The 20,845-nt window shown below is 35.2% G+C and overlaps 1 protein-coding gene across 7 annotated transcripts in view; it reads right to left on the minus strand.

The window, feature by feature from the left end:
- Positions 1-20,845, minus strand: part of STPG2 (sperm tail PG-rich repeat containing 2) — a 711,650-nt gene that overhangs the window by 670,739 nt on the left and 20,066 nt on the right. For 5 of the 7 annotated variants that reach the window (XM_054683204.2, XM_016951895.4, XM_054683206.2 and 2 more), the window contains 2 exons: positions 6,522-6,634; positions 3,272-3,383 (listed from right to left, as the gene is read on the minus strand). The exons of the other annotated variants lie outside the window; for them this stretch is intronic. In XM_054683204.2, the coding sequence (XP_054539179.1) occupies positions 3,272-3,383; positions 6,522-6,634 (225 nt within the window). The remainder of the gene's footprint in view (positions 1-3,271; positions 3,384-6,521; positions 6,635-20,845) is intronic. 7 annotated transcript variants of the gene reach the window in all.

Raw genomic sequence — 20,845 nt, forward strand, 5'->3', positions numbered from 1 at the left:
CCCAAAATTAAAATGTCTCTCATTCTGTTATCTTTTCAATCGACCATCTGATTTTTCTTCTTCCCTTTACCATCAAAGTTCTAGTGGTAGAAGGTGGTAGAGGCATTGAATATTATATATAATATTGTCATAATATATATAACATATATTAATATAATATATAACAATACAACATAATGTATATTAATATGGAATATATCATGTAATATATTAACATGTAATATAATATATAACAAATAATTATAATCATATATATTATATATTCAATGTTTCTATTGCCTGGTCCCATTTCCCTTATTCCATGGAATCTAACTTTTATCTGCTACAAAAACTGTTCTCTCAATACTCACAATAATTAAAATACATACTCTCTCAATACCTTTCATTAACTAAATATAAAGCCTTGTTCTTGTCCTGCATTCCTCTCCATGAGCTCTTCTTTTACAGTTATTGCAATTTCATTATCTTTTTAATTAACATGTTCATTATAAAACAATAGAAAATTCAACTAAGCAGAAAAGATAAAAGTCACCCATAATTTCACCACTTTGAGTTAAACAGTATAAATATTTTACTATGACTAAATGTACATACACTTATTAATAGTAATAAAAATCATATTATGCATTTGCTTTTTTATTTACTAACCTATCATGACCATCTTTCTATAAAAATATTTCAGGGCTGGGCGTGGTGACTCACACCTGTAATCCTAGCACTTTGGGAGGCTGAAGTGGGTGGATCACCTGAGGTCAGGAGTTCGAGACCAGCCTGACCAACATAGAGAAACCCTGTCTCTACTAAAAATACAAAATTAGCCAGGCATGGTGGTGCATGCCTGTAATCCCAGCTACTTGGGAGGCTGAGGCAGCAGAATCGCTTGAACCCAGGAGGCAGAGGTTGCAGTGAGCCGAGATCGTACCATTGCACTCCAGCCTGGGCAAGAAAAGCAAAACTCCATCTCAAAAAAATAAAATAAAATAAAATAAATAAAAATAAAAATATTTCTATAATCTTTCCTTTTTGAATCTCTATCCTTGGTATCTAAATTCCCTAATTCACTTCCTACTTCACTAATTATCTCTCCTCTAGCTCTTCTATCATGCCTCACTCTCAAAATCTGTGTTCCTCCAGGATCTGTTCTTAATTTTCTTCTCATCTTTGTATTCTCTTCTACAGCAACCTCATTACTTCAATTATCACCTTCATGAGTATGACTGCCAAATCAGTATCTCTACCCATAATTTCTATTACAAATTCTATTTTCAAATTTCTACTGTCCATTGGTAATTTTTCTCCAAATTCAATTGTCTGAAGCTGAACTCATTATCTGCTCATCATAATGAGTAGCTTCTGTGATGACCACCTCTGCTAGTGACACAGTCATCCAAATTCACTTTTAAATCATCCCTGCCTTTTCCTACTCGCTTGCCTATACACACACATGCAAACATGCACAATCAGTGTCAGCATTTAGTTGTGTATATAACAAAACAATGGAAAATTTAATGGTTCCATGTCAAAATAATCAGGAGAAACTACCATTTAGCATTTTATAAGCCAAAAAATTTGGAATTTAGGGAATGAATAAGGTTCCATCTTCCCTCATTGCCTGAAAATTTAAATTAAAATTTTTTACACCTTAGGAACAAATATTTGCTATGACAATAAAGCACTGAGAAAATGCTACATACAATAAAGCCCCTATATTTTAACCAGTTCATTCAGTTTAATTCCTTATTCTTTTTACTATGTATAAGGTAAAGAAATAAAAAGTGATTCTTCTGATTTTTATTTCTCTAGTTTTAAGATACTGTGATAGAAAAAGTGATTGTACAAATCTTCAATTTTAAGCAAAGCATTTATTTTATATTATACTAAATATGCAAAAATAACAATACTTTCACATTTCTGCTTTAATTATAAATTCTCTTTGATACTTCAAAATTCTTATTTTATCAGACTTGTTTTCACAGAGTTGATTTTCAAAAGAAAGAGTCACATTACATTTAATAATAAACAAGCCTCTGGGTAAGCTCACATTTTTTAAATTATGTATTTCAGAGCATATATGTAATTAGAGGTAAATTACCCTTATGTAAGGTCAAATTTAAACTGTACATTAGATCTCACTAGAAAGGAACACACTAAGAAGCAATCAAATCTTCAGCTTTTTAGAACATTCACATGTTTCCCCATCTACTCCCCAACACCCCAAGATATCTAGTATTACCATTGTTGTGGACAAACTGCAACCTAACTTAATAGGCAGACAAGATTGAAAACCTAACTTAGTAGTATGTACCTGTAACAATAGCTGAGTCTTGGCCAATCCCAGCAGCCATACTTCAACCACTCATACGCTGCTGAGTGTTCAAACTGTGTTCAAATAAGGCAAATGCCAAGCTATAACCAATCCAGTTGTTTCTGTATCTCACTTTCAATTCCTGTGTGTCATTTCCCTGTTTTTGTCTATAAATTTATTCTGACCAAAAGGCATCCCTGGAGTCTCTCTAAATTTACTGTGATTCTGGGGGCTGCCCAATTCACAAATCATTTATTGCTCAATCACACTCCTTTAAATTTGGTTAAAGTTTTTCTTTTAACAGATGGTGTCAGAAGCGGGGTCCAACGTAGAGCTTCTAATGACCCCAGGAATGCTGAGTGAACAAGCAAGGTAGCTGCAAGGACCCTGCAAGGACCCACTTGTGTCCTTGATTCCTCAGAGCGGCTGAGGGTTGTGGTAAGTTCTCTCTCCCAAGTTCAGAGCTCCAAGGATTTGTGTTTTGAGCTCTCTGAGTTTCTTTGAGCAAATTTCTCTCCCAAACTGGGTTTGGACGTTTTAACAGAAATGGGACTGGGTCCAGGATGGGATTTGATCCCCTAATTAACAGGCTTGGATCCAGTTAGAGGCCTCTTACATCTGACTGGGTCAGAAAAAAAACAGCAGTAAATGGTAATAATGTAGGGATTGTAAAATTTGGCTTTTGAAAATTCACAGGGATTTTTGTGTTCTACCCTTTGTTTCATTTTTCTTGCATTTAAATCATTTAAAAAACCAACTTAGGAGTCATGAGTTCTTTGCAAGAAGGTTTTCAAGCAGAGACAGCAACCACTTGACAGAAATAATAAATACTTCCTTCTACAATATTCATTGAATGACGATTAGCTATCAGGCACATTAGATCAAAGAGCACAGTAACCTTGTGATAACAGGATTCAATGATCTTAAAATTGGGAAAATATATGCATTAGCCACTTTTCAACTTACCTTTTTTTTCTCCTGCAATACTATTATTTCATATAGTCGTGGGATAAATGAACAATAATTTTGTTGTTGATCTCTCTTGACGTTAACATTTTCATAATATGATGTCTTTTTCCTTCAGAAAATTCAAATAGAAATTAAGAGTTCTCAATTTTAAACCTATAAATATTTATGTAAGCAAAGAAATTCTTTCTACAGCAACATGTCCTGCAATTAAACTATGGAATAATAAGATTATCTAGGTATATTAGACCAATATATTCAAAATTTTGTAAAATGTATTAGTTTTCTTGGTTAGTTATGATTTTTTTCCAATTCAGAGCATTATTATAAACCTATCTGAATAATTATTACAAAAAGAAAATAAGATCTGGTATTTATTGAACAAAAAGCTAACCCTAAAAAAAAGTTTCCTGTGTAGTCTATGTACCATTAAAAGTCCAAAATTCCAAATCAACTATTATCAAAATAAGAGGAAAATAGCCCTATGCTATTTATATCATAAAATAATCAGAAAAGGGCATAAAGATCTATGAAAACAAAAAGGAAGCTTCTTTTCATTGAAATTCAGACAACCTCAAGAAAGAATCAGAAACTAAATAAGCAGTGAGCAAGAGCCCCAGCTTTGGAGTTAGACAGCCTAATAAGATCCCAGCATTGCTACCTACTGCTACCTATTGGTTATATAACCTCATGCAAACTAACTTCTCTAAGCTTCAGATTCATCGCCCAATGAATCTGGTGATTGGAAACTGGTAATTGGAAATAGTAATAACCAATTCTCAAGGTTGCAATGATTAAAGTAGACAATATATGTAAGGTGGTTAATGCCATACATGGCTCATAATAAGCACACAGTAACTGTTAGCTATTATTATTGTAAGAATCACATTTAAACAGGCTATACAGACCACACTACTATTTTTTCTATTTTGTAAAGATAATTTCAAAAAAATCTGATACCCAACATTTCCAACAAACTATACCAAACATATGCAGATTAAAAAATATATAATACAAAGTTATGTAATTGCTATTACTTTCTTTGTTCAGCAGTGCTATGATTTAATATGCACTTACCATCCCCGCTCACTGCTAAAGGCTCACCTCCTCACTGATTGTTATTTGCTAAAAACTCAACAAATAAACCACTTTCAAACCTCAGAAAGGTTTATGGATAAGAAATTTATATGTGGAATATCAGAAATGTCACATATCATTTAGGTCTGTATCTTTACCAAAAAGAGACCTATACACTTATCTTTCATTTAGAGTAACCAAATATCTCCACTTTTATACTGAATCAAGCCTCCAAGAATAATTCTGACTCACTAAATAAAACAAAAAGTCTAAGAAAGAAAAAAACAAGTAGAAAATATCAACTGCCAGAAGGAACTGAGACAACTACAAGTCAAAGATACAGTGAAAGCAGCTAACTCAAAGAGCAAACAAATTACAAAAATGGTGAAGTAACTGAAGCAGTCAGGAATGCAATCCATATTCATACATTTCTTCAGGTAAAAGTTAAAACACAAATGGAAGAAGAGGAAAAACAGGAGAAATAACAAAGATCAAATAAAGCAACAGCACAACAAATGGGGGAGGAATGAGAGTGGGACAAGGTTGAGGAAGTAAAACAGACTGGTAGGAAAAACCACCAAGCAGAATCAGTTAACACTGCTTACAGTCCCAGGTATGCCTGGGGTACTCAGGCAGAAGTATAGTGAAATGGAATGAAAACAATCATCACAGAATGATATACATTTTAAAAGATGAATTTTGATTTATGCTATTTAAACCTCAATAAAACTGAGAAGAGGGGAAAGAGAGACGGTGAGAGAGAGAGAGAGAGCATGAGCACAAATCAGCCAATATGGCAGAAGAAAAGGATAGGATTAAAATACTGAAGAACAAAAGCATATGTCAAGAAGACTATGATATGTGTTAGAGTATTCTACAGACCTTGTCTTGCTTGGAACAATAATAATAATATTAAGTAAAGACTTAATTAAGCTAAATATGCATGTTAAGGTTCTAGCATAACTACTAAAAGAATAAAAATACAAAGGTATATATTCCATATTAAGAGAGTGAAAAAGTGAACAGCATAATGGATTAGAGTATAAATTCCCAAAAACAAAGGCCATGTTTTATTCTTGTTATTCTCAGTTACTAAGTTCAGAACTGGCACATAGCAAGAATTCAAACAATGTTTACTCAATGAATGAACAGTAGCAGGGGAGTCCAAGCAAGATCCTAAAATATATCCACTGCTAGTAAACAGAAATATCTGATCTGTCTAGCAAATTAATTGAGTATGTAATCACTCTGGGGCTTCTTGGGAGAAAATTTATGCTATGAAAGAAAAAGAATCAGGCAGATAAGCTGGACCCTTAAAAAATTAATTATAAGAAAGGGTAGTAGATTCTGAGGACAACGTGGTATTTGTTACTCAATTTTGCCTTCCATGAACTCATGTCTAAAACCTCACTGTGGGAGTAGGAGAAAATAGAGTTATTTTACCAGAAATGTATTTCTTCATAAATATTCTCGGACTTACACTGACTGAGAATGCCTTCTAAATCCATCATGTAGTCAGAGGACTGAAGATGAGAGCCAGGGATAAAATGGAGAATTCTGGGTCACCTTCTTTTACATTTTCTCTGATCTTTTATCTACTTTATAATTAAGGACAGTATATTTTAGTACATGGCTACATGTGCTGTATAATCAAACAGGCTTCAATTTAACTTTAGCTCTGCCATTTAATAGCTGCATGATCTTGAACATGTTATTTATCCCCTCTAACCCTTGCATTTTTTACTGATAAAATAGATGTAACAATATTAACTATGCAAAGCTTGCTGTGAAGATTAAATGAGTTAATGCATATATAGTAGATAGCACAAGATTTGGCTTATAAAAAAACAATTAACTTGGGGGGACGGGGGGCTAGGGGAGAGATAGCATTAGGAGAAATACCTAATATAGATGATGGGTTGATGGGTGCAGCAAAACACTATGGCACATGTATACCCATGTAACAAGCCTGCATGTTCTGCACATGTATCCCAAAACTTAAAGTATAATTTAAAAAGTCAATAACTTTCATATACATTACACCAAAATGTAATACTTCTTGGAGTTTTTCATACTAATTTTTCCTTTCTTTACAGCATAGCCTAGTCTGAATTATTAAAATACTTTTCTAGTCAAGAGCTACATTAAAGGTATACTGTATTTTTTTACTTACTGGACTATATCATACTGTCCTGGACCAGGACCTGACTTTTTAGGTAACTCTTGTCTTCCTGAAGAGTTGCCAAAATGTATACCTTTGTATTTCAAAGTTGCATTGGAAACATCCTAAAAAATAAAAAGTTTTAAAAAGTGAGGATGAAACATAGTTTAAATAAGTCATGAAACAATGTTTGGCTTTACCTAAGTCTAAATCTAAAGCAAGGATAGCCTCAGTAAGGGGGTTCCACTGGTAAATGCTAAAGTGCTCTTGGATAGATCCCAGGCTAAGTTGTCACTGTTGGTTCCCATTCCACTCCTGAGTCAGCTAGGGTTCCCAGAGAAGTACCTCTAACATTAGCATATTCTCAACCAATATGAACAGCTTTGCTCTTGGCAGTACACTCAATAATCTAAAACCTTAAGAAAAATGAAAATTAGCTCCTCATCATTTAAAAAAGAGAGAGGGGATAACATTATTTGGGAAATAGAAATACCTATTAAAAATTACCTTAACTAAACAGATTGAAAAAATGCAAACATCACCAATGGTCATTACATAACTTCATATTAATGTAACCTTTAAACAGAGTTAGAAATACTTAACAATAAATTAAACACTACCCTAGTTCATTTTATTGCTAATGCTTAAAGACAGGATCAGTCTTTTAATGACAGAGAAATTATTTGTGACATGAGAAATAATCATCTTTCCTTTATACCCACTACAATAAATGTTAAAATTAAGCATGAACCATAAAAAGTTTAAGCACACTGTTTCACCAGAAACTAAAACAATAAAGCATAACACAACAGTAGCTTCTTTTTTACAGGAATCCCCTTGACCTAAAACATTCTTAGTTGAGAAATCATTTAAGAATATTTCAAAACATATTTTTAAGCTAATGGTATTTACTACAATTTCCATAACATATAGTTTAACAATGTGTCAAGTTGTTACAGCAGGTAGACAGCCTGACATGAGCAGGGTAAGAGAGAGCCCCCCCAACCAAGAATGTCAGGCGACCATCAGGTGATGGTCAGGCAGTTGTTAAGTCTAAAATAATAATTCATTGCAGCTGGCACCAGGGAAAGGCAGTCTCCCAAGAGAAAAATCCTGAAGCTGGTGATCAGCAGCTTCCAGATAACATCTCAGGAGTTGCGTGAATGGGCTCACACATGCACACTAAAAGGCAAAATGGCCGTGTTTAACCAGCATATGACCCTCTAGGCGCATTCAACTGGAAAGGTAAGAATGCCTCAAGTGAGCATGTGTACAACTCCAGTAAACACACTGCACACGTGGCCCCTCTCAAGTGCTAGAAAGCCACTGAGCATGTGAACAGCCCACCCCAAGGAAAGACTCAGGGGACAAGTAATACAAGACCCTGGAAGCATGCCAACATACAAAACCCAAAGTTAAAAGGTCAATCCATGCACTTGATCTCTCAAATCACCTGCTGGGCCCTCTTCCAAGTGTTCTTTACTTCCTTTTTAATAAATTTTTACTCCCACTCTAAAACTTGCCTCGGTCTCTCACTCTGCCTTATGCCCCTCGATTGAATTCTCTCTTATGAGGAGGCAAGAATTGAGCTGGCTGCATACCCATAAGGATTTGTAATCGCTAAGTTGTTCTAGGTGGCTATTACTATTCTACAGCAGTGGAACCAACCTCTCTCAGTTACCATTATAAGCAATAATAATGCAGTAAGTAGCAACATTAGTGACAAAAGCATAATTTCAGTACAAAATGGTGAATCAAATCCATACCTGCCCCACCCGACTCCAAAATTTCAAAAGAAGTATATCAAATAGACACAAGTAAGTGCTAGAAACTTCACATGCCAGAAACTTAAAGGACTTTCTGGAAGATATAGCACAGCAAAGACTAGAACCAGAAAAGGACCTCATTACATATGAAAAGAGTCTCAGCTGAACCCTCTTAACATCCCCAGAACCAGAAAAGGACCTCATTACATTTGAAAAGAGTCTCAGCTGAACCCTCTTAACATCCCCAGAACCAGAAAAGGACCTCATTACGTATGAAAAGACTCTCAGCTGAACCCTCTTAACATCCCCAGAACCAGAAAAGGACCTCATTACATTTGAAAAGAGTCTCAGCTGAACCCTCTTAACATCCCCAGAACCAGAAAAGGACCTCATTACATTTGAAAAGAGTCTCAGCTGAACCCTCTTAACATCCCCAAAAAAACAGAAACTGGAGATAAACTCTTAGGTAGCGAGTAGGGGGCAATTCTCAAAACTACCAGCACCTTTGGAGATGTGCACCAGTGCCATTACATTAAGTGATGAGGAGAATGCTAACCTCCACTTTATTATTGGCAGATGTAGTTGAAACTAAATTGAAAGCACTTTCCCCTGCCCCTAGTGACTTTCTAGTTAGAGAGGCACCACTCCAGAGAGCTTTGAGGTGCCACAACAAAATCCAAAAAGAAGCTGGCGCACACTAAAATTCCTTGAACTTACCACTAACACCTAGCCCCCACACATTATAATATATAAGCACAATAGAATTCACTTTCCCTTCTACATCTGCCTGGCCTGAAAAAATTAAATGCGGATTGTGATGGTCAACTTTAGATGTTAATTTGACTGAGTTAAGGAATACTCACATAGCTGATAAAGTGTTATTTCTGGGTATGTATTTGAGGCTGTTTCCAGAATAGATAGGCATTTGAATCAGTGAACCATCCTCACCCAATGTCGTGGGCACCATTCAATCAGCTGAGGGCCCAGATAGAACAAAAAGACAGAAGAAAGGTAAATTTGTTCTCTTTTCTGGATCTGAGATGCCCATCTTCTCCTACCTTCAGACATCAGAACTCCAGGTTTTCTAGCCTTTGGATTCTTGGACTTTCCCCAGCAGCCCCTCAGGTTCTCAGGCTTTTATCCTTGGACTAAGAGTTATACCATCAGCTCCCGTGGTTCTCAGGCCTTCAGACTTGAACTCAGCTACTCCACCAGCTCCCTTATTTCTCCAGCTTGCAGACAGCATATCATGGGACTTCTCAGCCTCCATAATCACATGAGCCAATTCCCAGAATAAACCCCATCTCACATATATAGTTATGTACCACATAATGATGTTTCAATGATGGACTGCATATATGACAATGGGCCAGATATACAATGGTGAGCCCGTAAGATTATAACACCATATATTTATTGTTCCCTTTCAATGTTGAGATGTATTTAGATACACAAATACCATTGTGTATCTGTATCTTTGTAATCTGTACCAGACAGTACAATAACATGCTATTCAGGCTTGAACCACAGAAACAATGGGCTATACCATATAGCTTAGGTGTGTCATAGACTATACCATCTAGATTTGTGTAAATATACTCTATGATGTTCACACAATGACAAAATCACCTAACAATGCATTTCTTAGGACGTATCCCTATCATTGATTGACACATGACTGTGTAAGCATTGGTTCTGTTTCTCTGCAGAATCCTAATACAAAGACTAACACAACCTCTGACAGAACTTTAATGTTTGCATGAAGTAAAATGAGACCTGTGTTGATTCTTTTTTCATAGATGCAAACGTGTACAGAAAATTATAGTTTTTCTAAAGAGTTATCCTGCTTTGATTTTAGTAAATCCCCTTGATTGTTTCTTTCTTTGGTGGTAGAGAATATTGGAGCTGAGAAGAGAGAAACAAGAAGTCATCTGCTATGTCCAAGTAGAATTCAGACATGTTTTGGAATACCTGGTGAACAAAGCAAAACAACCAAAAGGCAAATGTAAAAACTAATCCTATGAGAAGAAGGAGATAATCATGATGCCCCATACCTAGTAAGAAAATCTTAGTGTCAAAAGAGTGGCAATGCTAAATACTGGGGATTTTCTGTCAACTGGGTTTGCGTTCTAACACAGACAATCCTCAATGACTTTATGCCTCATATCCTTTTGAGTGTGAAGAAACTATGAAAAAAAAAAAAAACTAAAACAACTGTTTCATTAAAATATTGGCTAAAAGAAAAAAAAAAAACCTGCACTACTTTTGAACCTTTCTAATAGAGTATAACACGAAGAAAGACATCATCATCCTCCCCCTACTTTATCCCAGCTAATCCGGCAGCTTTAGCTGTGAAAGAGAACATTGGTGGAAACGCCCAGCAGAGAGCACCATATGGCAAGAGACTGAAGTGCCTGGTGGAACAGCAGCTGTACTCAATGGAAAGAGACTTATTCGGGAGCATAGCTGAGACAGCCCCCAGGGATGTCTAGAAATACATGGGTAGAGGAACTTTGCAAAAGGCTATATGTCCTCTACATTGATAGTTACAGACAAAAAAAAAATGGTATTTAAGTTATTAACATTATTGCAACTCTCTTTAGTAACTCCAATCCAATGAAGCCTGGGAAAATGTGTTATATAAATAAAAAGGATTAATCCTTATTTCCTCTAGGAATACTTCCAGCACTGTACGTGGTCTCAGTGGGCTTGAATTATTGATCTGCAAATCCCTTCTGTTGCAACACAAAGAGCAGAAAGGCATTTGCCCTTCTTCACTATGGACATTCAGCTTTAACACTGAGTGATGAGTGACAGTCTTATAAAGCACTATCTCAAAGTAATATATTATTATTCTTAATAGCATTATTATTATTATTACAAGTAGGGATTCTAGTTTGATACACAATTCCAAAGCCCAGCCCCTTGTCATGCCCTTGAAGGAACAAAGCTATGAATAAAAACTGAAAGAGCTATCCCACATATCTCTGTAACACATAGGGTATATATACACTACTTTGGAATTCCTAAGTATAAAACAAAAGGAAATAAGGGAGTCAGACCATCCAAAGGCATTGGGTTTGGTGGGTGTAGGGGGGCAGAGACAAATGCTATAAAACTTAGCAGAATGACTTACAAAAGTGGCAGAGTCTGACATGTCCAGCACAGCAGTACATGCCAGTAAAAGAGCACGGAGAAACCCTAGCATCCACTAGAGTAGCTGAAAACACTCCTCTTCTTATAGGGTCAGTGGCAATTCCAAAGACTGCTGTGCCAAACAGAACTTCAGGAAGAGAGAGAACCTAGCCAAACAACACTTTCTCTTGCTAAAGTAAGTGCTCCAGATCACCTTTCAAATGCAATTACCTAATACAACCATGGATTTTAAAGTACATAGGCAGTTTTGATGGCAGAAAGAATGAAATTTCCCATTTATGTTAGAGTTTATTTTTAACTCAGAAATAAAGCAGAACATCATAATTGTGCATATTTTTTTCTACTATATTATGACCATAACAGACAGTGAAGTACAAAATGTGAAACTACATTCTAATATAATATAGTCATGCTGGATATTTTAGACATTGTATATATTTCATACAAGAACATATCTAATATGTTGATTTACTATAGCCTATACATTCGTCAAAAAATCAGTATTTTAAAATACAGCATTTTGATGTCATCTTTTACATCACATTTTTATAGCCTAAAATCATGTTAAGGTTTTGTATTAACTCTTTTAATGCAAGGATTCAAGACCTTGAGCAGGATTCTATTGAAGAAGCTTTCTTTAAGTGAATTTACATTATTGAGATTTTATGATTCAATTGTTTCACAATGCTAATGGTAATCCAGTAGGAGGAAAGATTATGTATGTGTACATGCGCACACACACACACAATTTAAGACCCCACAATAATATCCATTTTTTTGTGTGTGTGTGTGTGTCTACAATAATATCCATTTCATTTAAACCACGTGAATTGACAAGTACTTAACTCATTAACCTCTGCGGTACTCAGGTAGATGTTGAATCAGAAATTTAAAAGGCTTTTAAAAATACAGACAGAAAACAAAGGATAAATTGATGCACTCTTATCTCTAAATTACAGTTTCTTTTATGTCAAGAAGTGTTGGCAATACCAACTTCAAGGTCACTGTCAATTTTGAAAATCATTAGCAAATAAAATATGACTTAATTGAAGCAAACCCAGCATGGAACTGCATTATTTTAAGTAAATGCTATATTATAATTTGAAGAAGAATTACTAACTGCCACTCTCACTGACAATTAAATAAATGAAGATGGGGCTATGCAACTTTCCCCCATGTCTTTCCATAATTAAATATGGAAATAGAATTTGTGAAGAATTAAAAGGCCCAAAGTGCAATAATTCAAACACTAATGAACTGTTTTCCAGTGTGGCAGCACACAGGTAGTTCCCAGCATGTTATCATTAGCAAATATGTCAGTATCATCATTCCAATCACAAACTTTGCTTGTGAAATACACCTCTGAAAAATAGATTTCTAATAGTTACCTGGGCTCTTCTAAAAGAAGAAAGAAGCTAAATTTTATCATTCAAAATGTTATATAAAATAACTTTTTTGTAGAATTTCTCTTCACAAATTAAATTTAGCTAAAGTTTAACATTTGTCACTTAGAGTCTTATACAACTCTTAATTCTGTATTTAAGCTTTATTAGACAGCTTCAGCAGATGTGATTCACCAGTTAAGAAAGAATCACAATAATTACACATCTATTGGATTATTTTCTTAATTTTCTATCAATATGCACCTCTGGAAACTAAACTCACATATAGTATTAAATATTATTTCAAAAAGCAAGCAAAGAGTTACCCAGAATTATCGAAAATTTGGATAAGATTTGAATTAACATTATTACAGTATCAATTTGGCAGTAGTTTGTGAAGAACCTGTGTTTTTCTGCAGGAGAAACAGAAGAAAATAAAGCCTTCAGCTACTGAGCTTTGCCACGCTATCTCTAGTTCTCTCAAATACAAGATGAGGATTTCAAAAAATATCACAATTCCGTTTGTATTAAACTTTGCTGAATCTTCTTGAATATTATGAACTATGTCTTTAACTGATATAGAAAACTATGTTTTTATATAACATGTTTTTAAATTACATCTAGATTTTTATTCCAATAAATAAATAAGTTATATTGATTCAATACTTATTAAATTAGGCCATCAAATAAATTAGGTCATCAAATAAATGTCTTCTTCTTCTTCCTTATTTCTATAAATAATAATTTAGCCAGGAAGTGATCAAGTTTTATATGTCTAAGTAATGCTTATTCATGTGGGGAAAGGATTTTATACATGCAGGGAAGCTTGGAGGCATCATTGTGGCCTTCTAATAGATGACATATTATTCTGAAACAAAAAAAAAATAGCTTAAAGCAAGAATTACATTTTCAGATGTAAGTTATGAGTGATTAGGGAATTATTAAGCTAAAGCCAAGAATCTATGACTAATTGTGAAGAATACTTATTCCAATATGTTAGACCATAGTTATTTTTCTCAGGATATTTTAGGTAAGGAAACTGAGCACAAAGATTAAGTAACTTGGCCAAGGACAAATAACAATTAAGTGGTAGAGTCAGGACACATAACCAGGAAGTCTGGCTCCATTACACTTCTTTGCATAACTTGTCCGTCACCTTGGGGAGAATATCCTAATATCAAATCATAAGACCATTTCACTGGAGTTTTTACAGAATTGAACCTATTGTTCACATAAGCATATCTTACTCAAATATTTAAGATACTTAAATATCTTAATGAAGATTAATTGTCACATTGTTATTAATAGGATGATGGGACAGTCAAGGCCTGGAAGACCAGGTATGTCATAGAGAGAGAGAATGAAATATTCTTGAGACAAAAACTCCCATGGCCAGAAAGAAATGGGAATTCTTATGGTTAGAACAGGAAACATGTAACTTATATTATCCTTACTTTCCATGTTACCAGAATTAATCTGGTTCTTCAAAAGTTTTATAGCATGAAACAATCCATTAGTCTTAAAATATCTGCCTACTACTGTATTTAAACACAAAATGTATTATTTCTAGTTAGTTCCATAATCAATAGGAATTCTTCTAAAAACTTAAAAATCAAAAATTAAATAATACTGGCTTATATATTTACCTTTATCATTGTTCTTTAATTCTTTGTGTGAATTTGAGTTATTGTCTGATAACATTTCATTTCAGCCTGAAGACTCCATTTGGTATTTCTTTTAGGGGGTGTGCAAGCAACAAATTCTGTCAGCTTCCATTTATCTGAAAATGTCTTAATTTCTCCTTTATTTTCAAGGAATAGCTTTGTTGATTCTAGAATTCTTGATTGGCAGTCTGTTTTTTCAACACTTTGAATAAGTCATCCCCCTCCCTCTGACCTCATGATTTCTATTAACCTTTTGGAGGATTCCTTCTATATGATATGTCACTTTTTTCTTGCTGCCCTCAAGATTTTCTTTTTGTCTTTGACTTTCAACAGTTTGACTGTGATGCGTCTAGGTGTGCATCTCTTTGCATTAATCTTACTTAGAGTTTGTTGAGCTTCTTCTTTCTGTAATGTTTTTTCATCAAATTTGGGATGTTTTCAGCCATGATTTCTTCAAATATTCTCTTTTCTCCTTTCTCTTTCTCCTCCGCTTCTGGGATTCCCATTATGTGTATGTTGGTATACTCGACAGTGTCCCCTAGATCTCTGAGGCTCTGAATACTTTTCTTCATCCTATTTTCTTTCTGTTCATCAGACTGCATAATATCAATTGACATGTCTTCAAGTTAACTGATTCTTTCTTCAGCCAATTCAAATTTTCTTTTGGGCTCCTCTAGAAAGTTTTTCATTTCCATTATTGTAATTTTCAAATCCAGATTTCTACTCGGTTTGTTTTTATAATTTCTATCTCTTTATTGATGCTCTCTATTGGGTAAGGCACTATTCTTATACTTCCATTTAGTTCTTCAGACATAGTTTGCTTTATTTCTTTGAACATATTTAAAATAGCTAATTTAAAAATTTTATCTAAGAAGTCTAATGCCTTGGCTTCCTCAAGAACAATTTCTTTTTCTGTATATGGGCCATTTTTTTATTATTTGCATGTCTCAAAATTCTTTGCTGAAACCAGATATTTTGTATGATATAATGTGACAACTATGAAGATCAGAATTCCTACCCTGAGGGTTTGTTTAGTGATTTTCCAAGACTAATTCTCTAAACTCTGTATTCTTTGTACCCTGAAATATCAGCCTAATTAGCTGAGTGGTCAGGTAATGTCTGGACAAAAATTTTCTTAAGTGCCTTGAACCAATAAATCTCCAACCTTTGCCAAGGCCCTCTGTACATGTGTTGAGGCATAATTTTAATGCTCAAGTGGTCAATTTACAAATCTGTGTTTAGCCATCACTTCCTGCTTGTGTAGAGCCTCAAGGTCACCCAAAGGTAAGAGCTTGTAGAATCTCAACTCTTTTTTTTTGCAGTGATAGTTTACCAATTCTAAAACTACTTTCAATGTACTATGGGATTAAGCAAATAGGTACATAATTCTGGATAATGGGAGCTAGGTTTCTTACTGTGGAAGCAGCGAGTCAAATATGGAAAGAGAAAGTCTAGAATAAACCTGTAGTGTTAGACTGAAATTGGAGGTATATGTATAAACTCACAGGTTTTAACAGACAAATAAGAAGTATAGATTTCTTACTCTGTCCATTGAGATGACCTAGAAGCCATAACACCCAGTAACAATGCATGTACCTAGTATACAGATCTTACTTTGAAATACATTCTGCTGCTATGGAAGTAGGGCTCCTTAAAGAAGTGGCTGATTGCAAGGCTCAGGCAAGCAAATGAATAAAATGAACCTGGAATATCTTTTTATGCCAGAAAGTAAGGAAATTTTCAAAGAATGATATGAACATGTCAAAAGGACACAAGAAGTGGCTTACAAGGCTCCCAAGGGTCAAATCTGGAATCACTAATGCCTCAAAATAAACAATAAAGAAATAAATTATAGCACTTTGAGTAAAATAGGAATTCATAAATCCATACTGATATAAATATATAAATGGGGAAAAAATAAAGCTCTTCTTTATAGTAAAATGCCAACAAATAAAGGTTAAAAAATAGAGTTAGAAAATCACCATTTAATAAGCATCATGGTAAAACTGGTTCAGGAATCATCAATAGATGTTAAAACTATTAAGTGAGAGTTTGATGAGAAATAGGTAAGAGTTTGATGAGGAATGAAATATCTATTTAGTCTTAAAGTAACCCTCAAAAAATATTTACTTTACATGAGTTAAAACTAGAAGTCACCATCTCAAGTTAACATAATCATTTATGAGATAAATACCTTGTTACTCTTAACATGATATATTAAGAACCTATCACTTCTATAGTACTCCTGCCAAAATATTAAACAAACCTTCAGATATTCATAATATATACAAATCCATAACTGAAGCATATTCTACAAAATAAATAACCTGTACTCTTCAAAAAAAAAGTAAAGATTAAAGAAGACAAATACTGAAGAACTGTTCCAAATTAAGAGATTCTAAAGAGACATGCAACTAAATGCAACATGTAATATCAGACTGAACTCTGAATCAAAAATCTTCCTTTCTATAAAAGATACAATTGAGGTAATTAGCAATATTTTTCATAATAATGAATGAAATGCCTTGATTTTGATAACTGCATTATGGTTATAAAAAAGAATGCCTTTTTTTTTTTAAGTTCCAGGGTATATCAGCAGAATGTGCAGGTTTGTTACATAGGTAAACATGTGCCATGGTGGTTTGCTGCATATTAAGCCCCACATGCATTAGCTATTTTTTTCTGATGCTCTCCATCCTCCAAACCTACCCCCAACGGGCCCCAGTGTGTGTTGTTCCCCTCCTTGTGCCCATGTGCTCTCATCATTTAGCTCCCACTTATAAGAACATGTTGTGTTTGGACTTCTGTTCCTGTGTTATTTGCTGAGGATAATGGCTTCCAGCTCCATCCATGTCCCTGCAAAGGACATGACATTGTTCCTTTTTATGGTCAATCCTTTTTATGGCTGTATAGTATTCCATGGCGTATATGTGTCACATTTTCTTTATCCAGTCTATCATTGATGGCAGTTGGGTTGATTCCATGGCTTTACTATTGTGAATAGTGCTGGAATGAACATATTCATGCATTTTTTTGGTTTTTGTTTTTGTTTTTGTTTGAAATGGAGTCTTGCTCTGTCACCCAGGCTGGAGTACAGTGGCTCAATCTTAGCTCACTGCAACCTCTACCTCCCAGGTTCAAGCGATTCTTCTGCCGCAGCCTCCCGAGTAACTGGGACTACAGGTGCATGGTACCACGCCTGGCTAATGTTTGTATTTTTAGTAGAGACGGGGTTTCACCATATTGATCAGGCTGGTCTTGAACTCCTGACCTCATGATCCACCTGCCTCGGCCTTCCAAAGTGCAGGGATTACAGGCATGAGCCACCACGCCCAGCCACATGTATCTTTATAATAGAGTGATTTATATTCCTCTGGGTATATACCCAGTAATAAGATTGCTGGGTCAAGTGGTATTTCTGCTTCTAGATCTCTGAGGAATCACCACACTGTCTTCCACAATGATTGACCTAATTTACATTTCCACCAACAGTGTAAAGGCATTCCTATTTCTCTGCAACCTTGCCAGCATCTGTTATTTCTTGACTTTTTAATAATCGCCATTCTGACTGGTGTGAGATGGTATCTCATTGTGGTTTTGGTTTGCATTCCTCTAATGATCAGTGATGAGCTTTTTTGTATATGCTTGTTGGCTACACAAATATCTTCTTTTGAGGAGTGTCTGTTCATGTCCTTTGCCCCTTTTTTACTGGGGTTGTTTTTTATTGTAAATTTGGTTAAGTTCCCTATAGACTTTGGATATTAGACCTTTGTCAAATGGATAGATTGCAAAAATTTTCTCCCATTCTGTAGGTTGTCTGTTTGTGCTGATGATAAGTTTCTTTTGCTGTGCAGCAGCTCTTTAATTAGATCCCAGTTGTCAATTTTTGCTTCTGTGTCAATTGCTTTTAGCATTTCTGTCATGAAATTTTTGCCTGTGCCTATGTTCTCAATGGTATTGCTCAGATTTTCTTCTAGGATTTTTATAGTTTTGGATTTTACATTTCTTTAATCCATATCTTGAGCTAATTTTTGTATAAGGCATAAAGAAGGGGTCCAGTTTCAGTTCTCTGCATATAGCTAGCCAGTTCTCCCAGCACAATTTATTAAATAGGGAATCCTTTCCCCATTGCTTGTTTTTGTCAGGTTTGTTGAAGATCAGATATGCAATGTTATTTCTGAGTTCTATATTCTGTTCCATTGGTGTACATTTCTGTTTTTCTACCAGGACCAAGCTGTTTTGGTTAATGTAGCCTTGTAATATAGGTTGAAGTCAGCTAGTGTGATGCCTCTAGTTTTGTTCTTTTTGCTTAGGATTGTCTTGGCTATACAGACTCTTTTGGTTGCATATGAATTTTAAAATAGCTTTTACTAATTCTGTGAAGAATGTCAATGGTAGTTTAAAGAAAATAGCATTGAATCTATAAATTACTTTAGGCAATATGGCCTTTTTCATGATATGGATTCTTCCTATCCATGAACATGCAATGTTTTTTCATTTGTTTGTGTCCGTTCTGGCTTCCTTGAGCAGTGGTTTGTAGTTCTACTTGAAGAGGTCCTTCAATTCCCTTGTTAGCTGTATTCCTAGGTATTTTATTATTTTGGTAGCAATTGTGAAAGGGAGTTCATTTATGATATAGCTCTCTGCCTGTCTCTTGTTGGTGTATAGGAATGCCTGTGATTTTTGTGTGTGTGTGTGTGTGACAGAGTCTCACTCTGTCACTAGGCTGGAGTGCAGTGGCATGATCTCGGCTCACTGCAACTTCCACCTCCAGGGTTCAAGTAATTCTGCTGCCTCAGCCTCCCAAGCAGCTGGGACTACAGGTGTGCATCACCATGCCAAGCTAATTTTTGTATTTTTAGTAGAGACGGAGTTTCACCATGTTGGCCAGGATGGTCTCAATCTCTTGACCTCGTGATCCACCCACATCAGCCTCCCAAAGTGCTGGGACTACAAGCATGAGCCACCACACTCGACCAAATGCCTGTGATTTTTGCACATTGATTTTGCATCCTGAGATTTTGCTAAAGTTGCTTATCAGCTTAAGAGGCTTTTGGGCTGAGACAATTGGGGCTTTCTAGATGTAGAATCATGTCACCTGCAAACAAAGATAATTTGACTTCCTCTCTTCTTATTTGAATAAACTTTATGTCTCTCTCTTGCCTGATTTCCCTGGCCGAAACTTCCAATACTATGTTGAATAGGAGTGGTGAGAGAAGGCATCATTGTCTTGTGCCAGTTTTCAAAAGGAATGCTCCCAGGTTTTGCCCATTTAGTATATCGGCTGTGGGTTTGTCATATATGGCTCTTATTATTTTGAGGTATGTTCCTTCAATATGTAGTTTATTGAGAGTTTTTAACATGAAAGGATGTTGAATTTTATCAAAGGCCTTTTCTGTGTCTATCAAGATAATCATGTGATTTTTGTATTTAGTTCTGTTTACATGATGAATTACATTTATTAATTTGCATATGTTGAACCAACCTTGCAACTTGATCATGGTGGATAAGCTTTTTGATGGGCTGCTGGATTTGGCTTGCCAGTATTTTTTGAGGATTTTTTGCATCAATGCTCATCAGGGATATTGGCCTACAGTTTTCTTTTTTTGTTATCTCTCTGCCAGGTTTTGGTATCAGGATGATGCTGGCCTCAGAAAATGAGTTAAGGAGGAGTCCCTCCTTTTCATTTTTTTGGAATAGTTTCAGAAGAAGTAGTATCAGCTCCTCTTTGTACCTCTAGTAGAATTTAGCTGTAAATCTGTCTGGTCCTGGGCTTTTTTCGGTTAGTAGGCCTCGATTTCAGAACTCATTATTACTGCTTCGATTTCAGAACTCGTTATTGGTCTATTCAGCGATTCAACTTCTTCCTGGTTCAGTCTTGGGAGGGTGTATGCATCCAGGAATTTATCCATTTCTTCTAGATTTTTGTAGTTCATTTGCACAGAGGTGTTTATAGTATCCTCTGATGGTTGTTTGTATTTCTGTGGGGTCAGTGATGAGATCTCCTTTATCATTTCTGATTGTGTCTATTTGATTCTTCTCTCTTTTCTTCTTTGTTATTCTAGTTATCAGTCTATCTATTTTATTAATTTCAAAAAATAGCTTCTGGGTTCATTGATTTTTTGAAGGGTTTTTCATGTCTCTATCTCCTTCAGTACCATTCTGATAATATTTCTTGTCTTCTGCTAGCTTTAGGGTTTGTTTGCTCTCGATTCTCTAGTTCTTTTAGTTGTAATGTTAGAGTGCAGATTTGAGATCTTTCTAGCTTTTTAATGTGGGCATTTATTTCTATAAATTCGCTCTTAACACTGCTTTAGCTGCATCTCAGAGATTCTGGTACATTGTCTCTTTGTTCTCTTTAGTTTCAA

Source organism: Pan troglodytes, chromosome 3 (genome assembly GCF_028858775.2).
Source record: "Pan troglodytes isolate AG18354 chromosome 3, NHGRI_mPanTro3-v2.0_pri, whole genome shotgun sequence".
Taxonomy (NCBI): Eukaryota; Metazoa; Chordata; class Mammalia; order Primates; family Hominidae; genus Pan; species Pan troglodytes.